The sequence below is a fragment of the Anarhichas minor genome, unplaced genomic scaffold (assembly GCF_050575085.1).
Source record: "Anarhichas minor isolate MPS153535 unplaced genomic scaffold, ASM5057508v1 ptg000042l, whole genome shotgun sequence".
NCBI classification, from domain to species: domain Eukaryota; kingdom Metazoa; phylum Chordata; class Actinopteri; order Perciformes; family Anarhichadidae; genus Anarhichas; species Anarhichas minor.
In genome coordinates this window covers 220,707-248,019 of record NW_027466488.1, presented here as the reverse complement: position 1 = coordinate 248,019, position 27,313 = coordinate 220,707, and the positions used below count along the sequence as shown (strand labels likewise).

Sequence of the window (27,313 nt, the reverse complement as noted above, 5' to 3'; positions counted from 1 at the left end):
ACGTTCAAGATCCCTCTGAAGGTTGTGGCTCACCACACCCTCAATACAAGTAATTACATCCGTGGTTAATTAGTTGAACATTTTGCCATTCTACATGAACACTACCTGCAGTGAGCCACTTGGTTAAAAGGGTATTCGGGTGTTTCCTGGCAACAAGATGCATTGAAAATTAGAGATCAGTTAGTGACGCACGATTCTAATGAAATAGAAATATGTGCAGGAGCTGAAGAAATTCAATTAATTTGCACAAAGCATTGATGAACACAAAGCAAATGTCCAATGGCAGCAAAGCACGACACGGTACCTTACAGGATTCAAAATCAACTTTGCATACACATTATTATTATATTACCGTTGTCTGCATCAAGATGTAACAAATAATTGTACATCTTTCAGGTAAGGTAAGCTATCCTTTACTAGAAGAGCAGATAAGGGAATGAATGATGGACTGTTTGAAACATACTTATCACGTGTGAAGTATTTTGTGATTATTTTGTGTGGCATCGTTTCAACTTAATATAACCGATGTATCATGATACATAGGTCTATTAAACAACCCCTCTGGTAGAAAAATACTAGTGATAGGATAATAGCGGAATTGTTATTCAATTTGAGGAGGAGGTATTGTTTTCAAGGCCCTCTTCTCGTCATGTCTACTTAGTTGCTGTAGCCATTAAGCTAGGCGTGGAGCTAAAAGGTGACATTAGCATAACTTTACTAATCTGAGTAACAGTTAATTGGTAGCTGCTAACAATGTCTCATTGTACCAGAGGCGTGGATTCAAGTGTATGTTGCTATGTTGTTGGATCACACACAAAAAACGCCGTTTTTGTGTGAAGCAGGTCAACGTTAGCTAACTAACTTGCTAAAAACACAAGAGCTAACAGAGCGAATGGAGTTAATTTACGCATGCGCAGTCTAACCTTAACAGGGGCGTTAAAGATTTGTTTCGCGTAGATCTTGGAGATGAGATAAGAAGGGTTATGCAACATTCAGTACACCATGTGCTAGTGCTACTCATTATCACGTGTGTGCAGTGGCTGTAACGTTATCATGTCGTCAGTAGCTGGGCTGTTTAAGCCTGACGATAGAGCGATGCATAGGATATTGTTGCTATGCCACCATGTTGGGTTCCTACGCGCGATTACCTACACGTACGAATTCACGGATAAGGTCGCAACAGGACATTCAGTTAGAAATGTTTGATTAAGGTGACTTGTGACGGAGACACGTGTATACGCCTCTGAAGGGTATCAGTAGCTTACCTTGGTAGAACAGAGCGTAGCTCCTCCTCCAGCAGCATGTCCGGTGCGTCACGGTGACGTCACTGTAACTCACATCCAATCAGCTGCGACAGAGAAAGAGGGCTTTATTTTTGAAAATATTGGCGCTCGTCGTGCTAGCTGTGACCAGCTATCTAGCTATGTCCAAGTTACCCTAGCGAATTTATCTTTCCAATACGAGCTACTGGTGTAGAATCAGAAAAAAAACGGGTTACAGGAAATTAAAGATAACCGTTAATGACAAAAGGTAAGAAGTAACGCTAAGTTAATCGCACACGGTGAATTATACATAAAGAAAACAACGCTAATTTACCGTTGGAAGTTGTGCGAGAGCTGTTAGCTATAATAGCTATAATAAAAAAAGCATCTTGGTCTAGCTATTATAGCTAACAGCTATAGCCATTATAGCTAACAGGCGTTAGCCAACCCTTGCCAAGTTTACGTTTTCAGGTTGGCTTTTAATTCTATCGCATTTTAATGTGTCCTTGAATCAAAACAGTTTTGCTAAGATGTAGCTGAGTATCTTAACCAACAGTGAAACCTTTTGTGTCTTGAGAGTAACGTTAGTAATCATATTATTCATCAGGTTAACTGTTGGGTATGAATGTATTGTTATTACCGGTACATTTAACGTTACGTCTTGGATTTTATCCAGGTGATAACTGCCACTTAGCTACGATAACGTTAGTCTATTAGTTTCATTGCAATGTGTAGCAACGGAGCATGAGAATCATTTGTATTAAGTTATCTGTGCGATGGTAGGGACGGTGTGCATAAAGATAATGCCAGTAGCATCAGTTTGCTTTTGCACATGTGAACACTGTTACCAGGTTATTTGGTACGCTTGGCTAAAACCAGTGTATTTATACAACAGAACTTAAAATGTTTTCATCATATGCCAAACCTATTTAAAGCTATATCAAGGAAGATTGGCCAAATATTAGATCCTATTTGATATTAAAAAATGTACGTCTGTATAAAGCAAAACTACAGCCTCCAAATTACCATCAATTTGACTCAAGACATCTCTGAAACATTTTCAACAAAACTAAATGTCCTTCATGAGATTATAGTTTATTGCAGGGCTGCTGTATTCAAATGCATCTCCCAGCCCTCATACAGGACATCCATGGTTTAACTAGCCTATATTAATGTTATCTTACCCTCTACTGACACAAAATGTTGAAACAATGCTCTGCTCAACATGTACAAAAAGAACATTTTACAATAATACTTTGAATTCACTCTGATTTGAAAGCATATCAATTATTATCTGCAATGTCATCGAGGATAAGCTGAGACAAAAATTCTAGGGAAGCTCGTGAAACTTTTTAGATTAATTCAGTCTGGTAAATGTTATTTATATAGCCCATGATCACTAATTTGATTCAATGGCTTTACAATCTGTACAGCATATGACACCTTCTATCCTCGGACCCTCGAAGTGCTGTCTTCTGTCCATTTCCACTGTTTCTATTTGTATGATTGTTTGAGCATATTGGTAAAAATGACACTGATGATTTTGATTTGTAATGTGGAAAATATAGTTAACCTTTTTGTTTCTTATTTTGCAGAAAGACTTCAATCACTGCAGAAGGACCAAAATGGCAAGTGACGTGTGCAGCCACGTAAAGGTGGTTGTTCGAGTGAGGCCAATTAACGAGAGGGAGAAGCGTGAAAACTATCGAAATGTGGTCCAGGTTGTTGACAACCACATGCTAATATTTGACCCCAAGGAAGAGGATACATCATGTTTTGGGTCACAAAGGGGACGAAACAGAAATGTCAGCAAGAAGGCCAACAAAGACCTTAAGTTTGTTTTTGACCATGTCTTCGGTGAGAACTCTACCCAAGATGACATCTTTGACAGCACCACTAAAGGAGTGTTGGACAGTGTGATGAATGGATTTAACTGCACAGGTAACAAATTCATGTGTAAAAGATGTATAGGAACAGATAGCATCTTGGTCTACAGAAAGGAGAGATTATGTGACACTTTACATTATCTTTTTATTGCTAAATACTCCTTTCGAGAGGCTGAGCACTGACTATATACAACCACTGCTCTGCCTGACTATTGTGATTGAAGCTGTGGATGTGGTTATATAAATGGTGTTATGGGTATGGCTATAGTAGCTATATTGTGACTACACTTCACTGTTTCCATCAACATTACCCAAGAAAGCATGTTAAGGCACACCAGGTTTTGAGCCTGCGCTGCTTCTATCAGATATGACTGATGTGTTCCCAATAAACCACAGGAGTTCAAGAATACAGTAGCTCACGTATTACAAAGTAATGCAAAACTTAAAGCAAGGGAACATATAATTCATTGCGAGTTATTGTGAGGGAAGTCAAAAGTACTTCATGAAAGAAAAGTCCCTCCATAACCCATCGGGGGCTCTGTAATAAAATGAGCTAATCTGCCGTGGCAGTAAACTTTTTAGATTTTTGACTGCCTCTCTTCAACCCCTGCATGACCAAATACTGAAGTTCAAATGCAGTTATGAGCCACTCCAGCACCAAGTAAGAGCCGTGTTTTTTCTCAACATGGCTTGCTGACTCATGCTGCTGTATCATTAATTGAAACTGCTGGCTGCTCTTAATTTCCTTTGTCTGCTCCAAGGTTCACTTGCTGGTCACTAGCTCACAACAATGTGCAGTACCAGTGTTTTAAATCAGCACAAATGGGAAACTTTGACGGCTAGTGTACTCGCTGTAAACAGGACCCGAAACAAATATGGCTTTAGAGAGTCATCATTGATCCATTGAAAGATGCCTAGAGCAGCGAAAACGCTTGATCCTGCTGAACAATATTCACTCTGTTGGCAGTTTATCCTAGCTACACCTAGCTACAACTAATGTAGTCTAATACAGCAGTCCTGCAGTAAATCCTCCCGTCATGAATGTTATAATGCTCAGCTTCTGTTGAGGCCTTGATTCAAATGTACCATCATTTTGTAGGTTGTAGTTGGTGGTGCTGTTGAACTTATACAGATGGGTGTTTCTGTTATTAAGCCTAACCTCATTGATGTAAATCAGGGGGATGAATTAATAGAAGCACCTTTCCGTGTCCAGCAATACAATTCAACGGCACCACAAACTGCAGCTTCCAAAATGATCATACGGTCGAAGCAACTCCTCTCTAAAACAGTTTCAACAAAAACTAAGTATTCTAACCCTCATGAAGGTCGCATTTATTGTAAGATGTGTGTATTACAGTGCATTGGTGTACCTAATAAACCGGCAACTGAGTTTATACTGGATGCAGAATGCTAACGAGTTCAAAGCATGTCTTTTAGTTGGTGTTTTGACAGTATTACATACTGTAAGCCCACTTTCAAATGTAGGCTGATTAGAACATCACTTACATTTTTCACATTACGATTTGTGGTTACGCTCCATCCAATGTAAGTTTGATGTTCTAGTTGTTGCGATAAGCATTTATTTCTTATATAAATGTTTTACTTAAATTTGTCTTTCACTTGCAGTGTTCGCCTACGGTGCTACTGGAGCAGGCAAGACGCATACTATGTTAGGCTCTCAAAATGAGCCTGGGGTCATGTACCGCACCATGACAGAGCTGTTCAAACGCATGGATGAGGCCAAGGAGGAGAAAGAGTTTGCTGTTGCTTTCTCATATCTTGAGGTGAATATTTGTTTGTTTTTGCTCTTTTTGTTCTCTGTGTCAGTGCAGAACCTGTTCTTATTTTGTGTCAAAGTGATTCTCCGACTTAGACTCCTTTCCCGTACAAAGCCTCCCTTCACCCACAAAATGACCGTTTGTATATCTATTTCTCACCCCGTGTTACCTTGAATTCATTTAGAATTTCAGAACTTTTCTTTGTTTATCTCGCATGCCTCCACGTTGAACGAAGATGAAGATGAATTGAAGTACCGTACTATTTAAAACACTTCTGCATAAACAATCTCATGTGCAAGTCCAGGCGAGTCAGAAATGTTTAAAATAGTACGGTTTTAGCGTAAATCCATGTGTTTGGAAAGTACTGAGCATTCAACTGGATAAGTTAAACTTGGATTATAATGCACGACGTGTGTGAGAGTTTGTCAACAGCTTTTTTTGATATAGTTTTGCTGTTTAATTCATCAAGATTTTTCTCAGTTTTTTCATCTTCACTCACTTTGGAGGCATGCGAGAAAAACAAATTTATTCTAAAAGAATTCAAGGCAACATGTGGGGAGTAATTAATATACAAATGGTAATGTTGTGGGTAAAGTATTCCTTGAACCAAATCATACATTTCTGTCTTGACTGACCTCTCAGGGTGGTTTTGATGAGATTGCAGCTGTTTGCAGTTATATTTGTTGTTTGTTTACAGGTTTACAATGAACAAATCAGAGACTTGTTGGCTAATGTCGGCCCTCTTGCCGTCAGAGAGGACGGCTCTAAAGGAGTGGTTGTTCAAGGCCTCTCGCTGCATCAGGTCAGTAGCAGCAAATGTATCCTACATACTCCCCCATGGCATCATAGTGTGTATTAACGGTAAATACTGGTGTCATTGCAAAGTCTATTTATTAAAACCCATTTAGGTTTCCCTCAGGTGCTTTTGCAATACATAATGTCATGTTTTTAATTAGAAAATCATATTTCTCAGAGTAGATGACAAGAAATGTAATGTTCTATTTAATGTTGGGCATCCTCGCTGTTCTGTAGCCGTGGGGATTTATTGGGTCACACTACATCTATGTATTTTCTTTGTTTTTCCTATACAGCCCAAATCTGCAGAGCACATTCTTGAGGCTTTGGATTCTGGCAATCGTAACCGGACACAGCACCCCACTGACATGAATGCCACCTCTTCCCGGTCCCATGCTGTATTTCAGGTATTTCAGTCCAGTGTTATTGAAGTCCCAAGGCACAATTAGGCTGTAGCATGATGTCAAAACGTAGAATAAGATAATAGAAATACAATAACGAGCAAAAGAAGAAACATAAATACAAAAGCTGACCTGCAAACTTTTCCGACTCTCCAATTTCAAAGTGGGCAGTTACTGATATCTTCATTTTATAAGATGATAATTATTTGAAGTATCTTGTTTCACTACAAACGTCTAACATTGCACCACCGGTTGCTTCTTGATGGTCTTGAATTCAAATTTTTGTATTATTTTCTTCAGATATATTTAAGACAGCAGGACAAAACCGCCAGCCTCAATCCTAATGTCTGCGTTGCCAAAATGAGCCTGATCGATCTGGCCGGCTCAGAGAGAGCCAGCGCCACCAACACCAAAGGTGCACGTCTGCGGGAAGGTGCTAACATCAATCGCTCACTTCTTGCCCTGGGAAATGTTATCAATGCACTTGCTGACCCAAAGGTGAGTTTATATTACCCTGTGTATACTGTAGATGACATACAGAGTGTTGTAAAAAACAATGTGGAAAATGTGGTCTCTTTTTAAATATATACGTGTTTAACATTTTCGGTTTGCTGGGAACCCGTCTGTCAGATGTCTCAGTGACAGCTGGAGGTTAAGATTAGTGATCTGTTTACAAAGGAGTTAACATTCAAACAGTGTTGTGTGCCTGGTTTTGTAACACTTTTGGATGCACAGAAGACACCTCCTGGTTAGCGAAGACAGCTGTGCACAGCAGCATCCGTCAGACTGTCGAAAGTGAACAAAGTGTTTGGTTAGCTTGGTAACAAAAGACATGCTACTTTGTGAATCACTGCCTAACAAAAGTTAGAATAATGATTTGTTTAGAAACTTTTTAAATAATGTTACACGGTGCTTTACAAATAACGTAAAGTCGAGCGAGATTCTACAGTTTAAACCAATAAAGGGAATCAAATACACACAAAAATTAAACAAATGAATTACTTTCCAGACTTCAAAAGAAAATTGCAAAGAGGAAAAACAGAAGACACCGTCTGTTTGCTGATATATAGTTTAGTTATTGCTGAATTTTAGATTCTGAGTAGTCTGTATTGATAAATTGTATAATTTGGTTGTGGCATTACTAGCTATTCACTCTGTCACCAACTACAGATGTTGATGCCACGTTTACAGACAATCTGACAAAGAATGTCACAGTCACGACACATTAAGAAATATGTTACATATAGATTTGTACACACGGTGCACAACTACAGTGAATGTGCTTCAACTATGTTTTGTATTTAGTACTGTTTTTATGTTTTTATATGGTCAGCAAACCATCTGTGAAATGTTGCATTATCTATATTATTATGGTTATAGGTATATGAACTTAAGCACACAAGCCTCCATATATAAAACGCAGAGCCTGGGAAGTCGCAAGTCAACTGAGTATTTGGGTATTATTTCATTCCAGTTGCATACATTAACCTGCCAAGCAGTCTTCTCATTTTACACACCAGTCTTGAGGGATGAGGCACAAGCAGGCCACATGCATTCAGGAAGTGCTGTGCAAATGTACCGCGTCCATGTTGAAATGTGATCCTTCTTCAACAGGTTACTTAATTCTTGTGTTAGAACTGTGTCCAGTGAGTTTTATACCCTGCTCACCATTCTTGGGTGTTGCCGTCATGGACGTAGTTTGATCTGGTCCACTTACAATGCCCACCACAAATCCCCTCTCCTTCCCCACCATATCCCCATGATTATTGGTGCTGCAGTGTTTACTGTTGGCAGACAAGGAATTCATGTTGTGGCCATTGTTTACAGGAAAGAATGTCCCCACTTGTGTCTGGGCTGACATGCCATTCGTTTGAGTGAAGAAGAATGTCCGCTACTTCTGTTTGGGCTGTTCAGTATGTCATCCTCATGCTATGCTGCACAGAGGTTTTTGTTGTAAGTTGTTTGCCTTAAGGCGATGTCCAAAGCAATGCAGACACATTTGACGCTGCATCCTTTCTCTCCATCTTGGCCATCCGTCCACACAAGGCCAGTGTTTGCCACCAACAAAAAAGGGGCTTTCTAAAAATGTTGTCCGAAGGGGATATCGGCATCCTTGAAGTATTGTTAAAGCCACAGTTTGGTAACTTTAATAAAAACAACTTTCTGTCATTTTTGCTCAGACTGTCACAATATCCTACATGAGACAGATTATCTGTGGTTAACTAGTAGCATTTACAGATTGTGTTCAAATTACCATTTGCTCTTGCAGTTGTTTGATAACAGAAAGACATTGGGACTTGAATTTTGTATTCTGTGGTCTGTTATGATGAAAAACAATGTGAGTGATCTGGAGAGTAGAAGGTGACGGAACAAAGCACCACATTGTATGCATCAGCAGGCATAGCCCCTTGTCACTGGGTTCCTTTTGAAGCCAGCACTTGTTTTTCACGGTTGTTTTACACCCTCCATCCACACTAGTGCCGCTCCCTCCATTCACCTGCAATTTTACATTGAACCTGTGACCGATTCAATATGATTGACCAAACTAATGGAGTTAAACAATTGAGTTCACTTTTAGAATGAGTTTGGATGCCTGCACTCGTGTTCTTATTAAAAAGGTGATTTTGTTTTTGTTTTTTCAAATTGGCACAGCTATCCTGAAACTCCCTGGACCTGACATGAACTATAACTAAGGTCTTTGAATCCAGATGTAGGCTTCGTGTTTTTCCAGGGAGAAGTGCAGGCGCAGCTGCTAACCCCAAAAGAGATTATTTTACACTCCTTTGTTACTTAACTTTAATGTGACTTTCTGCAATCCCAGTACCCACGAGATTGTGACTCACCTAAGCAGCTGTAGTCTATCTAATGCCATTATTAAAGACTGAGCTGTGTTCACAGACCAGCTGCAGAAAGACTCCAGGCCAGTGCTGTGGATGGCTGATCCTTGTTTTAACCCTAAAATGAACGCTCCATAGTGAATGTTGCTACCCGTTTGGTTGATTGGTCCCCACCAAATAGTGTAATATGACTAAGCGTCTCTTGTTGAGCTTGTCCAGATGGAGAATGCATATTGAGGCGCACCCCACATTTGTGTGTCATGGTTGACTGAACTGAATTGAAATCACCAATCCTGTTATTGTTCATTTCAAACTTTCATTTGTTGAATAAGTAAACTCGATAGAACCACAGGAGTGTTGTTGTTTTTGATTTTCTGAGCTGCTTGTTTGTGTACACCTTTGTCATCAAAAATGGTCTTATTTATTTGGGCTAATGTTGTCTTTTTCTTCTTTGTTTTAGAGTAAGAAAACTCATATACCGTACAGGGACAGCAAGCTGACGCGGCTGCTTAAAGACTCCTTGGGGGGCAACTGCAGGACGGTTATGATTGCCAATGTTAGCCCCTCTTCCCAGTCATACGATGACATCCACAATACACTGAAGTATGCCAACAGGGCCAAGGAGATTAAGTCCTCGGTTAGTATTAAAGTTATTATATTGTTTTTAAATTGTCAATTGTTATAAATAATGTGATGCTTGAGCTATAGATGTATGAATTCCTCTTTACTCATTACGTTTTTCTCTCTTCCCTTAACTTTCAGCTGAAAAGTAACGTAGTAAGCCTGGACAGCCACATTGGCCAGTATGCAGTGATATGTGAGAAGCAACGGCAAGAGGTACCATGAGACAACAACACTACCCTGCTTCATTCTTCAGAAGAAGAAAAAAAACAGAAAATATTTTTCTCATTTGAACAGTCGGTGGTTCAATTCTGACTATTTCAATGTTCTGTTCTCTAAAGATTCTACAATTGAAGAAAAAACTGACAGAATATGAGAAGAACACGGTGCACGGGGCTTCTGACACGATCTCATCTCAGAAACAGGCAGAGTTCAAAAGGTAGGCACGTAAATAATTGTCATTGAGATTGTAACCCGAGACATCTCGGAGGTTGTTGCTCTATGTGTAGTAAACTCTGTTGTTGTAGACCTTGTGATTGGAATACACACACTGATTACAGGCAGTGGAAGATGAAATTAGCCACGATGGTCGAGGCCGTACAATCAAATATGCTGTTCCAATTGACTTGTATTTTTTAATGTTTCTTTATTTCTTTATTTTCATTTATGATACAATCAATATTCCAAACATACATTTTATCATCATTGAGCCTTCTATTGTATTACCTCAGCAAGTCCCTATAGCGAGCATATTAGTTTGCAAAGGAGCAGTGGCTCTTCTCCAATCTCTGACTTTTGTCACTCCCAAAAACAACTCCTTCTAGCCGAGTGTAGTGACTTCAGCCTTGGAGGTGCGAGATGCTCTCTGCTCCGAGGCTGCACCTAAAAATATTCATGGTGACCTATAATGTTCTGTATGATAAATTGATAATTATAGGGAGAAACTAAAACACTCTTATCGCTGTAAATTATTTGGTTGTGTTTGGATAGCCTGCTTTCACCCTTTACTTTTATAAACAAAATCCCAAAGTTCAAATGTAGTTTTCAACCAGGAGCAGCACTTTGAAGGTGAGGTGCACCAGCAAAATGTTGCTAAAATAGAAGCAAAGCAACTTTTTCTTACCCAAAGCAACTCTACTCCCTTTGATCGGTAACTCACAGTGTCTGTGTGGACGTCATTAGTTGAAAATGCCAACTGCTGTTTATTTATTTGTTTGTGCTGCCTTGCGCACAAACTCTCAACACAATGTATTAGTGGTGTTTTTGACAGCTACCTACCCAGAGTGCATTGGTGATCCAATGCGACTTCTGCTAAACAGCTTGTTTGTCTTACTTCTATGAAATGCTATGCCACGAAATGGCCACTTGAACCTCCTGGAAAACAGTGCATCCTCATAACAATCTAATGTCCCTCTTTACCAATCTCTTTCAAAGGGAACTAATACTAATACTGTTTCATTTCAGTTTTTATAATGTGTATTAGTGTTATTGTTTTGGGATTAAAACTGCAATATCGTACAAGTACCTGAGTAAGAATTTGAGCTCTGCAACATACCAATATTTGTATACAGGAAGACTTTTTTGACTTTTTTTTTTACACAACCACCCCTAACCTACACTGCATAGAGCAGCCAGATACAAAAAAATTACAAAAAGTGTCGTAATTAATAAAGTTTTAAAGACAAATTCATGGTAAAGAAAGCATTATTCTATTTTTTTAAATTTAAAACTAAGTTGTGTTTTGTAAATTGCTGCTATTTCTATGCTAACATGTTATTTGTCTTTCATTAAAACAGGGTGACCCATTTAAAAACATTATATATGACTGAGGACTGCTGGTTTTCAATCTAGCAATCTAGTCCGGGACTATTTTACTTCTTGGATTAAAAAACGGCTGTGCTCTGAAGCCCAAGAATCAAGATTGAAAAACGCTGGCACAGTTTTAATATTTTGGGGGGGAAGCAACTTAATTTCCTTTTTATAGCTGCCACAAACATACAGTTGGTACCTCTGTGTATAAAAGAACACTAGTGTTTTATATAGCTTATACAGTCAACATTAGTTTAACTATCTTTTGTTTTAAATGTGGAGTTTTAATTTGATAGGGACAGCTGTGCAGAACATTTATTTTAATTCAAATAATATATACACATTGGTATCTTTTACATAAATCCGATTAACCACATCCCATCGATTCATCTTTAAGGCACACAGTGGCATCTGTTGGGGTATTTGGGCGGGGGGGTGGGGGACCATGGAAAAGCTGAATGAGTCTCACTCCCACACATTTCATTCACTGGCATCAGAATTCACAACTCGCACAGAGAGAGGCTCTGAATAGAGGCTGCACGCTTCTCACGCTATTAAAAATTCAGCAGTCTAGCACAAGGCCACGACGTCACCGGAGTTACATTGAAGAGTGCAGTCACATTTCAGCGACAGCTCTCCAGTCCTTATTTACCTGCATGCCTCTCCTGTCTCTCCTACTGCTTTAACTCAACCAGACAGCCACATGCATCCAATCGTCATATCACCGCATCTCTGCTCCAAGAATGCATATATACATCATATAGCTAAGAATATCTTTCTGGCTCAGTACGAACAGAACTGGCACGTAGTTGAAGCTCGAGATTATATGAAAAGATTAACAGCATCATGGAGAATACTTGTATTAGCCATGCAAGCATTTGATGAAATACATTGGTACATTTTGATATTAGCATTATTAGCTGTATTACTGTATTTAAACTGGTTTTGACGTGTTTATAAAACGTTTGAATATCTCATGGGCTTCAGTGTGTTAAATACTCGGAACAAGTGGTTTGTAAGAGCTTTTTGGCACAGCCATTAATATAAATTTGCTCCTTACATGTGGCACACCAGCTTCTAATCACATCCTGCTTCAATCCCTGGGATGATGGCGATGTTTTATTGGATTGCATTATACTAAGAGGTGTTTCTAATATTCTGTCCCATGTATTTGAATCAAAGTGGACCAAAAAAAACACACTTTCAATAAAATACAGTCCAAAGCAACACTACAGCCGTAAAAATTACCAGAGTTCAATGAACGCCAGTCTGACAGTACCAGCTAAAACTGAGACACAGTTTATCAAGGCTATTGTAATCAATTAACTAGATGCTATTTCTGTTTACATATATTGCATGTTCCTTGAATTGCAAAGAAGCTGAGACTAGAATGACCTGTTTTTTGTTTGTTTTTTTAATGAAATGAATGTGCCAAAGTGATTTTAGACTACTTTTAAATCACTTTTGTTACATTTAAATGTTCTAATGCTGCCATTTTTAAGGGGAAGCTTCTTGCAATTGAACATCACTCTTGTCTCTCTCTCTCTCTCCTTTCTCTTTCTCTCTCTCTCTCTCTCTCTCTCTCTCTCTCTCTCTCTCTCTCTCTCTCTAGGGTGTCAGAAGCTCTGCAGCGAATCTTCTCGGGCCGGACCCAAATCAGGAAAGAGCAGCTGGATCTGGAGAGACAACTGAAGGAGAATGAGCTGCGCCAGCGGTACACTGAGGAGGACAACCTGCAGGTCCAATGTTTCTGTGCCAAGGAAAAGACTGAGAAGGTAGCTGATGCTTACGCTGCGATCCACAGGGTCCATCATCCCCGCAGAAAATCAGCTGCTGAGTCATCATTTCACTTCTCTGTTCTCTATAGTTGTCTTAGCCTCTCATTTACACCACTACAAGACAGGGTCACTGCTCCCCAGCTCCTGGCTCCTCTTTGCCATTTGAGCCCCGGTGTTAGTCCCAGCTGTAAATGCCATTGAAAGTATAGAAATTGAATTATTAGTACCAAACTTTGCAGAATTGTTCACTGTCTTCCAATACAAACTAAACTGTGGGAGCGTGTGGCTGAATCATCGGTCTGCATTTCAAAACAATTATTTAAAAAAGGTTACAGTAGTTGTAAGTTACAAGTAATTGATTCACATTAACTTCTCAAATAATATACAACAAATGCTTAATATTTTTAGATTCATTAATATTGCTTGACTGGAGCTTGGTGACATATTGTTGTTAGCAGCTATAATTATTGTTATTTAGACCACATACTTAATAGTGTGTTATACTCATGCTCGCTCAAACAATGGACGATTCGTGGTATCACCTAAATGACTTTTGTTGTTGTCTCTTTTAATAGGCTACTTGTAAGCACGAGCGGAAGATTGCCAGCTTACGCACTCGGCAGCAACACATTCACAAACGTTTGAAAGAGACCGAAACACGTTTCCTGGACAACGACGGCTTGCTTCATCGCGTCGAGAATGAGATTAAGCTGCTGAAGTCGAATGATCAGACCTCAGAGGTACGTAGAACTAATTGACTCTCACATTTACTGGTGATTGACTGGCAAATATGTGTTTTGTTGTGACTAAAGTATATTATTGCCATTTCACACTTGTTTTGTTTAAACAAAGAGAAGTGCTTGAATGTTAAGTGTGATCTATATCTTTGATTGTAACACGTGTGTAACCAAAGTGCTTCTAGCCGCGTTCATATGAATTCCAACCGCACTTGACATTGGTGATGGAGTGCATGAATGTCAGACTTTGAACAATAGATCGGTAGAGGCGAACAGTCAGTAAAACTAGTTACTAAAATGACATAACTTGCGGACAGGATGAAATATTTTGTATGAAGACAAACGAGCATGATTGGACATAGAGAAAAACTTCACAATGTGGGTTACATCCTTCAAAACTCATCGCTTGGTGTTTTTTGTTTGTTTATTTTGGAAGGTAGGCTGTGTCTCTACTGGTGTCGTGACTGTCTTTGTTTTCTTCCCATCTGTTCTCCTAGTAATTAGAACCGTGCTCATTTTATTTCTCCGGCTCACTCGTGGATCACTGAAGAGAATGAATCAATACCCTTTACTCATCCCTCACACAGCAGCCAGTTACCTAAAACCATGCCCATGTTATTTTTTTTCTTCTTTATCCTTTCTTCCAGGAACTGACCCAGAACTATGACGCACCCACCGGTCAAATGTTCTCTCTGCTGTTGTTTCGTAGTTTCTTTACGTCAGAGTTCTTTCCTTTTTTTTTTCCTCCTCTCCCTTATCCTGAGCAGATAGCTTTTCTGATGAAACATGGATGAAAACAGAACTTTGCATCTTCTCTCTATAGTATCTTGACCTCTAACCACCCATCGTTTCTTCTAATTCTGCCCACCAGGGTGCTAATTCAATATGCTGTTATGTTAGAATGCTTATTGCCTCATCATTTATGCTCTCTGAACTAATTTATCCGTGGTGTTCAGGTTTTAGATAAGAGCCTACATTGCCACAGACTGGAGCTGCAGGTTAATGACCTCAAACAACATATTAAGCAGATGGTCGAGCTAGCTGCACTGCAGGATCAGGAGAACAAGCGTATGCAGAGGTAGGTTGACAATACTAACAACCAATTCAGTGTAGCTGAAGATACTGCACCTCATCTCAAGAAATATCTCAATAATATTTTTCCATTGCATTTCAGAATGGTGAACATCTTGTTGCCAGCTTATAGTCGGCACTACTCTGCGTTGCGGGGTGCTGGGCAGGTCACCGCCGCAGACGAGATGGAGAACCATGAACTAGAGCACCTTGTGTTGAGGGAGAGAGGCGTGGTCTGGGCCGACCAGGAAGGGGTGGGGATCGGAGAGGGCTCACAGGAGACGAATGAGGTGGACCGCAGCGAGTTGGCACCTGTCCTGTTTTTCTCACATCTGCTATACCACCAGAGTAGCCCCTGCAGTAAGTCGTCATACTCTTATCATTCATTCTTCTGTTGTTTATTGAGCATACTTTTACGTGGATTCAATTTGGATAGAATTACAAAACTAGTGACGGTTGGAAAATATGGTAGAGCAAATTATGAGTATTTACATTATCAATTAATATGGCAATTATGAGTTTAGATTAATCCATGAGTTGGTTAGTCTAGAAAGTATAAGAAGGTGAAAAATGCCCGTCACACAGTCTCAAAACTCAAAGTCTTACATTTCTAAGGATTTCTTTAAAAAAAGAGAAAAGCAATAAATTATTTTAGTCTTAAAATGTACTGCCATACAGCCTGAATGGGAAGATGCCATTTTTGCTTTATAAATACACAAAGACCTGACCACATGACCGCAAAATGCTGGAAAAACCAAAACATTAGATGTTGCAGTAATTGGTGATTGCTTTTGATAAAGGCAACGACTTGGAAAATCTCCATTGAATGTTATGTTAACAGAAATTGAGATAATGCACCACAGCTCCAACGTAAATGAATTGATAATATATCAAATAGGCCATTCATCCCTCTGACATGCAGAATCTCAGCAGATACTTTTTTTATGTAAATATGTTTACGTGAAGTTATATTTGGGCTTGATCGGGGTTCCCACGCGGACTGGAAAACAGTTGGCCAATTTTACAGTCATGGATAACAAATGGAAAATGACAGAAAAAGTCAAATGTCCGTTAGCTGAGAGCAAACTGCAATGCTATCATCAAAGCTCCACCAAACGGATGCCATTGCCATCTGAAAGGGTTAAGTTATATTCAGGATCGTATAACGTTCAGATGGCCGAGACTATTTTGAATATGCTGCTCCCAGTTAGGTTGTGATGCTGCTTTTCTTTAAAACAATAATTACACAATTGTAGCGAAAACTTGTTTGCACATAGTTAAAATGAAAATTTGGACGATGAACCAAAGCTGGGTAACAACAATCAATTCCTATGATAAAGTCTTATCATTTGAGAGACATTAAACTCTGCACCTGTCACCTCAGTTCCACTGCTGGCTCGATTCAAACTGTATTACATTCAGTACTTCTATGAAACTGTTTTTGTGGAATTCCAACTAAACTTATTGTCAGTCGGACAAAGAATGACAAGTCCTGAATAAAGATATTGGTGTCAGCCTCCTGTGGATCACGGAATACAGCTTGAATGATTAAAACATGTTTGTTTGAGACCCAAAACACTCCAGGTTCACTTGAGCTTTGGGCAATTCATTATAAATGACAGCTGTTTCTTCTGGCTTCACGTCTGGGCCACAATGCACTGTGCATCATGCGTGGGATTTTGTGTGAGATTTGATTTTCTTGAACATTGTGCAATAGCCAGATTGACTCTTTCTAGAAAAGAAATAGACAGTAGACGCAATGAAATGTGTGTAATCATAGTGTTTCACCTTGGTAGTGTTTCATATTGTTGCCAGAAAGCAACACATTTAATAACACTTTCAGTGAATTCCTTTGACTGACTTTGAAACTCCAAGAAATAAAAATAAGCAAGCACTTTTCAGACATTTAGTAACAATGTAACATTTTTAATTAAAGAAAACCACTTGGGGCTTGCAGAAGTTGTAATTGTAATGCTGCGTTGATGTTGCTTCTCCTTGAACCTCTTTATGATTTCTGAATTCTCAGGTGCAGAGGGCCGTACGAAAAGAACATCACTGTGCAATGCTGCTCCATCACCCAAAGGTAAATCTGCTCTCCTCTCTCCCCCGTCATGCTAACATACTGTAGTCATTAATCTAAAACGCCTGCATGCCTGTTAATCCCCCCCTCCCCCTCAATCATTCACGTCTCTCCTTGTCAGCTTTCACTCAATCCATCACACTTGCCCAAACACACTTTAAGAGATGCTGCTGCATTTTATTAAAGCAGAACACACACGCCATAAAGTTGTGTTTTTAATGTGCCATATAAATGCTCAATTGTTTTGGGTTAGCCTAAATTTCCACTTGCCGTGTTGCTTTTTATTTGCTGAACATGTTTTTAGCAGTTTAAGTAAAAGTACTTGTTGGGAGTAGTAAAATAAACAATAAAAGTCAGACATGTAATATAATTCGATTTATAGCTGTGCTGCAGACATTCTGTCTTGGCCAAAACATGAATAATGAAACGATGTGAATACTCACAACCAGTTTTATAGAGGGAAAACTGTACACATGGACCCTTTGGGGAAATGTAACACGAAAACCTTTGTGAAATATTGCAGTTCAAATTGGCTGTAATGATATTTACTGCAGGTGGTCTACATTTCACTGAAACCTATTGTGGGAAATTTAACTTTTGAAGAAAATACTCTTGCCAGATGACCAGAGTTCCGTGAATGGAAATGAAACATGAAAGCACGAGGGAGTTTGTCACCACTGCTATTAAATCTCTTTGCAAGTTATTATAAAAAAAATCTGTTTTGCCTGTCTGTCGGACCCTTCTCTCTATGTCAAGCCAGTTGCTTTAGAGTTGGTTTTTTTTCTCCCCATTTGGTCATTCATTGTAATTTTCTCATATTTTAACTTTTCTTTGCCAAAACATTTATCGCCGTCTTTCCACGCGTGTCAACACCTCCACACACGAATGGTATCACGATGGTAAGCTTTAACATTTTAGCAAAAAAACTTGTATCACTGAACTTTAACTTTATTCAGCATTTGACACACCCAAAATAAAACATTGGGGGGATTTGGTATTTGAGAAACACTAATTAATAGTTTTTTACCTTCCACTAATATAATGATGCTTAAATAATACCTATTATTACCCAAGGGCATAAAAATGATATAATCTGCAACCTTTAAGATACCTAAAGTAACTAATAAAATGTACCTTCTGCAATAATTGACACAGCTGAACAGTAATTTCGCTCAATATACCAGACACGAAAAGATGTCTGTTGACATTGTGTCAATAATGTCTACATCATACATACAGCAGCACCTTTAACAAATAATGACTTGTCCAGACATTCGTCCTATATTAACACAACATACATGCAAGCCATGCCTTGTGTAGGCTTTATCATAATGAATTACCATAAAGTACGATAAGTGTCATTTATTTAGCCTTTAAAAAGTGTCTTTGCATCACTATGTTCCCATAATTCAGATCATATTTCTACCGTTTCAATCATAACTCTGTTCTTCTATTCTCTGGCTCACACTTGCATTTTTGAAAAGCACCATGTCCATCTTAATGTCAGAGCTACCACTCGCACATGCATGTAGTATATACACACACATATATACAATAGCTTCATATGTGTTGTGCAGCATTATCAGCTGTTCTATGTGGTCAATCATTGACAAAATGGTATGCATCTGAAACAACACGGATGTTTTGATGAATAACGCTTTTACATAGCATCCAGACAAACTGCTCTGATCTTATCCTGATGCTGTTTGGCAGTCCCTTACTGCTTCCTCAGCTCTTAATGGTAGTCACTGCAGCATGTTATGAGAAATGGCTCCACCCTGCAGTTTGCGAAGCCAATCAAATTTCCTTGGTTTTAGAGAGGGTTGAGGTTTTGAAAGAGCATTAACTCTTTGAGCACTGCTTAACAATAGCAAATCCCACAGAAGTAATCACTTGGAAGGAACACAATTCAGTGTTGTTTTAAAACGTGTCCACACATGCATTTATTAATAGCTTCATGATTTTTCATTCAGCTACCTCCCACTGCCTCCTTTATGCTGTTCTTTTTATATTTCAATTGAATCCTCAACCTCTCACTTCTCGTATCTATTCTTTCCTCCTTAGATTTTTTTTGCTGTCCCTTTTGCTTCAAACGTCCGTTAGTCTGGCTTTTTCCTCCATTCTACCTCTCTTTCCCTCCTACCCTGAAATGTTTTTCTCTGTCTGTCTAGCATCTAACCCTCCCAATCCCTCTTGAGCTTCATTCATGAAAATGCAGATCCACAGCAGGGCAGGAAAAAACGTCAAGAGACGTAAGCTCCCCTGCTCCACCAACCAGAAAAGGCGCACTATAAAAAACAGGCAGCAGCAACCAGGCGACCCTAATTCAGCGCAGCCTCGACCAAAAATAGCAACTCATGCATGTATTAATCCCCTACAAGCCAAAAATATGTGATTGAAGGAACTCTGCTGCCATTTACTGCTAGGGACAACTCTGCCACAGAAAAGGGCTATTTGTCATCGTCTCCTCACTCGGTGTGCTGTCTGAGGTCTGACTCACATTTGCTAAATATTGCATTTTGATATTTGGGGTAATGTCTAAGTCAGTCATTCACCTTTTCGTTTAGTGCTCTTACTTCCTTTATGTGCTGGCATTTTTCCTTTTTAGCCCCCTCCCTAACCCCCACTCCACGCCAGCAGGAAATGCCATGAGCATAATGTGATGCAGGCACCGAGATTTAACCTCATTCTGCGCCGCAACTTGTGCAAGCTTTTGTTGCTGTTTTTAAATGAAGCAAGACAATGTGGCAAAAAGTTACTGGATACAATTTCTCATATCAATCAGTATTTTAATACACATTGGTGTATATACTTTGGTAATCCTGTTTTAGTGTTTAAGATTAATAATGCTGAATAAACCACAGGGTTCATTATCATAGGAGCTAAACATATATTTTGATTGTAATGATGCATGTCACGGCTCCATTCTGACATTGTAAAGTGTATATGTGCAAGGAGGGCACTATAATGTTTAAATGCCTTGTGCCATGCATAATGTCTCCTGATCACATTCTGATGCAACTTAAAGGAATAATCCATCGCATTTCTCTGTTGGGACATTTTTTTAATTTGCACTGTTTAACCTAAGGCTGGCACTTCAGTGCTTATGACTGATTTAGTATGGGGGACGGCATCGTTTTGGGAGGGGTGTGTTTAGTGTTGCCATGCTTACTTTTTAAAGGGGTTTGATTTGCTTTCACTTTCAAAGCCCTTAGCTGTAACAATGCATTGATGTACTTCAAAGATGGCTTGTTTCAGATGCTGGCATCTGCAAAGACGTCTTGAAGCGATGTCAGTTGCAGAGCTGATCGTTCCCTGAGCAGGCATTTTAGTCACGAAGTCACATGGTAACGTTGCTGATAAGGAACCTTATAATTCTGTTATGAAACAGTTCCTTGTTAAAGCCCCTGTATATTCTCACATCTTAAGTATTTTTCTATAAAATTAAACATTCTTGACTAACAAAGTTAAAGTTTTGATCCGGTTTGATTGAAGTGCCGGACTTATGCAAAGACCCCACAACTTCCATTGGGTTTTGATTCAAATATTGCTGAACCCTGATTGGTGCATGAACGTATGTGACATGACCCCTTCTGCTCTAAACCAGCGGGAAGAGTACAGAAAGAAACATAAATACATTAGTCTCTAATGTAGAATATCCAAAACTGTTCTGGCTTTGGCAGAAGAAGTTGTGGTTCTGTTGGACCACATCACTAATGGTAAAAGGTTGTGTCAAAGTGCTAAGCAGCTTTCTTTACACTCCCTTTATGACTATGTTCATCTTTCATAGGTTGTTAATTGGGTTGCATGGATTTAGGTGCGTTGTCAGTTAGGTTGAATAAATGTTATTGCTGCTTTGTTTAATTCTGTTTTGTGTATAGGTGAAGGAAAACAGACGGATATGAAACTGGAACCCCGTCCCAGAATGCCAATTCGGAGAAATTTGTCTGCGTCACTGCCACAGCAAAGCCCCCGGACCGGTGCCAAGGCCCAAGTGTTTGAGGAGGGCATGTTCCCACTCCAGTGCACACCAGAGCCTTCACTAAAGACTGTTTGGGCCGTGCCACAGAGCTCCTCCAGCGCCATGGATCCCAACATGACATTTGAAGTTCTGGACAATGATGAACAAACTGCAAGTAATGCCACGATTACAATTAGCAGTGGCAGCCCCTGTCCAGCATCAACGTCAACAGACGTCTCTGGTCCTAGCCAACTGCTCCATCCTCCCGAGGCCGATGACGGAAACCGGATTCCTACTAAAAGGTGAGAAAATATCCAACACTTTTCTTTTGACTTGAGGATGTTGAGGATGTTTAACAGTGTATATGGTCATTTAGACACACTTCACATGATTTTAGAAGATATTTTCTGTCTTCTGAAAGTCAATTAGATAACATAACAAATCAATTTTCAGGCTGGCTTGTAATGTGGACGAGAGTCCTCTTGACTCTAAACATGCAGTATGTTGGTTCTGTTGGCAGTCCATATGGTGCGGCCGATAAACACATTAAAGTAGTCGTAAACGAATGCATCAATACACCCACACACCGCCTACTGCACTCCTGTGGTCCCTCCAAAATGTTCTGCTACAATAGTGCTCACTTCTCTAAACGGGAACATTTGGAAGAAAAATGTAGGAAACAACAAAAAAATACTGCTGTAACGGCAGAAACCAAAACCGAACATCACAATCAAATTGTTGACATTTATTTTTATAAGTCAAGTTCAGAAGGAAATGTGCAGCAGCTGCCATGATGTATCTGAACCATTTGTCACATTTTCTTGCCTCCTGTTCACCAAACAATTTATCTGAACATGCTTTTATCAAGAATCGTGTGCATAGTTCCATTTTTTTATGTGTATGTAATGGCAAAAAAACTATTACACAATATTGTTTCCGGGTATGTCACTACAGACACCCAGTTTGTAAAACTGCAAGTATCCCAATACTTTCATCAGTTGGCTATAGGCTCAATTACCATCGTTTTAGATTATTTGGGGATAGATAGTGACTTAAACAGGCATTTATTTATTTGAAAATTCTCCAGATTGCGTCTTTAAATGTGGGAAAATCTTTAAATGATCTGTTTTGAAGCTTTTAACAAGAATATCAAACACAAATGATGAATGTCATTTACTCTCTCTTGTTGAGTTTAAAACGTCAGGGACATCTTTTTCTTGGTGTTTCTAAAGAAATTGGTACGGATGAAAAAAACACTCCATATGTCACCCATGCTTATCTTGTTAAAGTGTCTTAACTTAAAAAACTGAGTGTTCATGCCTTTTTAAACCCGGACAGTTCTTGTACCACACATTATGAATTAATCATTATTCCCCGAAAGCATAAATTATCAAATTTTTAGGCAAGCCTAGTTGCAATAAACCGAAAATTGCATTAAGAACAAAATCTTTATAAAAACATTCTTAAAAATGGGTTCAGAGGGAATTAACAGTTCCATAAAATATTTAAAAACAATCTCAAACATGTCTCTCTAGCTGCCCACTGAAAGTTTCATAGCAACTGAAGGATTCTGTGTAAAAGACGCTCGGTGCGGATGGCAACTAAACCATTCAGAAGTGATAAATCCCCCAAACCTTATTCAAAACAAGACAAAGACTGGAGGGCAAACAGTATACGAATTCTCACCAGCAGCAAGTTTCCAGACTGGAACATTGGGCCCAGAGGCTTAAGTCAGCTAAGAAGGGGCGAACAGAAGAGGAAACATTTTGAGCCACAGCATCAGACGGGGTTTGTGTCGGTGAATAATGCGCCAAGCAGATGAGCCCCCACATTAACACATTGACCGTGTATTAGTTTATGTGTTACTAACGAGCCTAAAAATCAAAACGCATCACCTCAATCAAGGAAATAGCAGTTGCTTGGCAACATTTGTGGAGTTGTTTTTCCACTCGTGCTAAAGATCGGGGGCTAATCCAGACTTCATGAGAGCACTTAGCACTTGGCTACTAAGTTGTCCTGCAACAGACAGGGCAAATCTCAAAGGACAACTATTCCATTTGGTTAGCAAGAAAAAGCTTTCACTTTTTGTAAATATTTGTCGGTACAGTGCTAACTGCGTGAACGATGAAGGCAAATTTAGCAAACTTTGTGCATTAGTTCTACTCTGGCAGCGGTACATAAGGGATTTCTGCAACTGCGAGGTGGGTGAGTGGCAGTTCTCTGGGCTGGGTTCATGCCAGGTTTAGTGGACAGGGACACAAGAGGGAGAGAAAGTTTTACATTTATTCTCTAAATCTGATACTTGGTGTATTTTATGTTGTAGAAAAAAACGTTTAAATCTCTTAAGCTTGTGTTAACCACAGACCTTGTTTCAGGTGTTTAGCCAAAAACTCCGTTATATTTTAGACGGGGGAACCGGAAGTGCAAACATGCAAACTCATTTCCGGGCTTTAGGACTCATTGCTGCAGCTCTCTATACATCCATGGTTCGTCTGCGTTTTGATAGTTTATTTAAAGATTGAATCCAAAGTGGCAGAAATGGAAAAACGCCTCGTCCTCCCCGCCTCTGTGATGCTACTTCGCAGGGACTAGAGCCCCCCCGCCCCAGTTAGCAGTTAGCTCAAATTCAGCCAGTGTAAACTCCAGCTCCGGGGGCGTTGCACAAAGATGCCTAACGTGAACTATAGGCGGATGCAGAGAGCAGTGTTATCGGCTCTCGGAGTTTCAGCAGTTTGGTTGAATTTTGCGTATTCAATGATTGATGGCGTACCTTTAAACCTTACATCAGCATGTATGGACCTGCTAGGGGATTGTGAGATTACATGGGGTTAAAAGATGTCAAATATATCTTCTAAAACAGGAACACCCAACATTCATCTACACATTTTGTAACTGCAGGTGCCATGAGGAAATAAAATGCCACAAATGTATTTGACAGACCACAACATTTGCATATCCCAATCCCTGAACGCAAGTGCATTGCAACAAAGCATCAAATATCAAGAGTTAAGATTTGTATACACATCGCTTTTGCAATACAATACAAGCCAATTTAAAAGTTATAAGCTATTATGATTTTGAATATAAAGGGAAATGTTCCTTATGTGAAGTCCAAACCGTGGAGATGTGATGGTAACGTGACCTTCTGCTCTGTAGACAACCGATCTCGTCTTTACAAGACTGGAGACGAGCCCACCGGACCTACATGGCCATGACGTCTGCTGCGCAAGGGAAGCGTAAAGTTACCTGGTAATGTGCCTCTGCCTTTTCCCTCTTATGTTCATGTAAATCAGCTTATTTTATACCAGCAGCGGATTAAACACTCTGCTTCAACATATGTATAATTGCTTGCAGCCGGACCAAAGCTGGTCAGAACTGTCACCAAAATAACAAAATGCATAGCCAGTTCTGAGTATTATTATTATTATTATGATTATTATTATTATTATGATTATGAAGGAATCCAGTTATTAATGTTGTGATTGATGACTCTATTTCATTCACTGTACCAGCATCCAAGAAGAGTTAACACAGGGTGTCTCTGCACCAAAGCGCATAAAGAAGGACCCCTCGGTGGCCCCCAGGCCGCTCAGAGTGTGTCGTTTTGCTGGTAAGTGACAACACAGACAAACGCAGCTAAAAGAAACTGACCGGATATTTTGCAACATAAGATCATTTTCCGATGAGATTTTCATTCGAACAAACCCGAATGCGATTTGTTTTTTTTCACTGTGGTGAGTTGTAACCAGAACTATTTAGTCTCTTTATGTAGATGTGTTCATTCTTGCTACTAATGCTGGTTTACTTTGGTGTCTGTGCTCCAGGTTCAGAGGAGAACAAGCCTCGGAGAGTTGTGAGGAGCATTTCTGAAGGGAATCTTCTCGACCCTCAGAAATCAAAGTCCTTTTTTTATAAAACGTCCCAACAGTTAAAACGAGTGGCCAAACGGATGTAAAGCAACATGGTGTTTGAATCGCACCGGTTTGCTTTTATGAACACCCTTCTCCAACCGCATTCATCTTTCCAAAACATTTTCTCAAAACCTAAAACAAAGTGTTTCCATTGTGTAGGTTTCTCCAACCGAAATGTAATATAAGTTGCACTATTTAGTTTTTGTCTTCGATCTGGCCTCGCACTGCAGTGACATTTTACTTGACTTGTACATAAACATTGTTTAGGACATCTGTATAGATTATAGTTGAAGGATCCTTTTTTGTAATCATTTCTAAACCTTCCTTTAGATTTGAACATATTGAAACACTCGTGTTCACACTAACAGCAAGAATAAAAACATGTACTGTGGCTGTTTTGTGGTTTACACATGTTATGTATTTTCCACTATTCTCTCAAAAGTGATGGGTTATACATTACCTCAAATGGACGTATGGCTGCAAACAAACTGAAACTGCTCTACACTGAGCTGTTTGTCTTTTGTATCCCTTTTTTAATCCTGTACAGTTAGTAACATAGGGTAATAGATATTTCATAATAAAAGTCCTTGTAACAGAATCTGTGGCTGTTTTTCAATAAGTAAATCCCTTTCCAAAATGTAATATCTGCTTTTTTTGTGCTATTGATGTTGAGCCTGACTGGGGTTTTCAATGAAGTTTGAGTTACAAGATGTTCCGACGATAAATAAGTGACGTAGGCCCGGCTCAGAAAATACAACAGCAAGAAAAATGTAACTAACCTGGGAGTGACTCGCAGCATAACTCTCAAAGATAACTTTCTTATTGTCTTCCTATTGAAAAAGCAACCGTTTCATATGCCTTTAGGAAAAAAGGTAAACCTCAAGTGTAGTGATTGAGATGCTATTTGTTTCCACCAATGCCTCAGGATGAAGAGTGTACTTCACCTTTAAACAGACTCAAACACCGATGTCCAAAACTTCAGTTCAGATCCACAATTTTGAAATATACAAAACGAAAGTCTACAGTCGCTGGAACAACATGGTCAGATGGTGAAATATGTAGCCGAAATGAGTTGGCTAACTAAGTAGCAGTAAAACAGTTGCAGCGGCTATGAACAAAGGAAAACAGCCTATTGTAATGTCCAGCTTCTGCCAATTCAGTTGTAAGAAAAAAAACAATAATGTAATGTATTTCTTTCAGGCTATATAATATTCAGTGTTAAATAACGTCCCGTTTAAATAAGTGTAGCTACTTGAGCTCATCTGAAAAGGCTTTGGGAAAAAACAGGTTGGGAACCACTGCTAAATACGTCTTTTGAATTGTATTTCAAAGATATATTTAGGCTTTCCTGTGTTGCATTTTTAGCCTGATCAAATGTGAAGAATTGCCAGGAACAAGCTTTTATTAGAATCCTGTACTAAAACGAATGTCAAAAAATGCCTGCTGGATCTATGATGAGGGTGGAACCTCATTGCTCAGTCTGGAGAGAACTAGACTTGTCACTTTCAATTCAGTCTTGCAACTTTCAGTGGCACAGCATTCAGTGTGATCTTTATTTTTAGCTCAGGAGCTCAATGCATATATCAGCACTGTACTGCGCAAGCACTGACACCCTCTCATGCTCTCATTCACAAGAATCTCTTCAGTGTGTGTGTGTGCGTGTGTGTGTGTGAGAGACAGGGAGAGAAAGAGGGAGAGAGTGTGTGCGCACACAAGGAGGCAGGTCTTGGCTAAAGTTTATTAACTTTCTCTTAGCCAATGGGGCTCCTTGTGCGTTTTTCCTGCTGACCAATGGGACAGATTGAGAGGTTGGAGGTGGGTGTTGCTTAGCAACTGCAGGTAGAATCTCAGATCATGTCGGACCCATTGTTTTATCTTGCCTCCCTGAGAGACATTACATGCTATGTGTTGTGATTTGTTAGTAAAAAACACCCCTGTGCAAATGCGTCACACAGTTAACTCTATTTTTGTATTGTTAAACAAAGATCACGTGACTTTAACGGCATTTCACCCTCAAGTCGGAGCACTTTTAATTCATTCTCATTATGTTGTTGTATGTAGCTATTATCATCGCCGAGTCACTTACAATTGAAGTTTAATTGTATTGCTGCTTCTGATTACAGAGATAATAACCTTTATTGAACTCCATGCAGAGTCGGAGATGAGTGCATGTAAACACAAAACGTGAGGCTGCTGAATACAAAGAGTACACGTAGAGGAAACATCTGCATTTGAAGCAATATTCAACCTGCAGATACCATCACACAGACACGCACAAAGCACTGATGCAATTCAATTTGACCGTAATATAATTCTGATTCAAGAAATGAGTGTTTTGGTAAATCCAGTTTTTGAAAAGAGCCTTTATGTTTGTGCATGGCCATGG

At 39.4% G+C, this 27,313-nt stretch overlaps 2 protein-coding genes across 2 annotated transcripts in view; one reads left to right on the top strand and one right to left on the bottom strand.

Annotated features, from left to right (window-relative positions):
* The window catches only part of mettl15 (methyltransferase 15, mitochondrial 12S rRNA N4-cytidine), a 42,941-nt gene extending 41,636 nt beyond the window's left edge, over positions 1–1,305 (bottom strand). Inside the window, exon 1 of the mRNA XM_076110174.1 lies at positions 1,266–1,305. The gene's annotated coding sequence lies outside the window, so the exon portion shown is untranslated. The remainder of the gene's footprint in view (positions 1–1,265) is intronic.
* Positions 1,069–25,562, top strand: kif18a (kinesin family member 18A). Its single transcript, XM_076110173.1, has 18 exons — positions 1,069–1,530; positions 2,858–3,203; positions 4,775–4,932; positions 5,624–5,728; positions 6,018–6,128; positions 6,423–6,620; positions 9,420–9,596; positions 9,722–9,796; positions 9,922–10,019; positions 13,002–13,164; positions 13,743–13,907; positions 14,861–14,982; positions 15,079–15,335; positions 17,002–17,058; positions 20,937–21,318; positions 24,173–24,265; positions 24,529–24,626; positions 24,841–25,562. The coding sequence occupies exons 2-18, from the start codon at positions 2,888–2,890 to the stop codon at positions 24,969–24,971; spliced, it is 2,706 nt and encodes a 901-aa protein (XP_075966288.1). The 5' UTR covers positions 1,069–1,530; positions 2,858–2,887; the 3' UTR covers positions 24,972–25,562.
* Positions 25,563–27,313: the final 1,751 nt, after the last annotated feature.

Bases quoted from the DNA above. Each gene is read 5' to 3' on its own strand.
- kif18a (XM_076110173.1), top strand. From the start codon at position 2,888: ATGGCAAGTGACGTGTGCAGCCACGTAAAGGTGGTTGTTCGAGTGAGG. The intron at 13,165-13,742 runs GTAGCTGATGCT...CTCTTTTAATAG, and splicing joins CCAAGGAAAAGACTGAGAAG to GCTACTTGTAAGCACGAGCG. The intron at 24,627-24,840 runs GTAAGTGACAAC...TCTGTGCTCCAG, and splicing joins CAGAGTGTGTCGTTTTGCTG to GTTCAGAGGAGAACAAGCCT.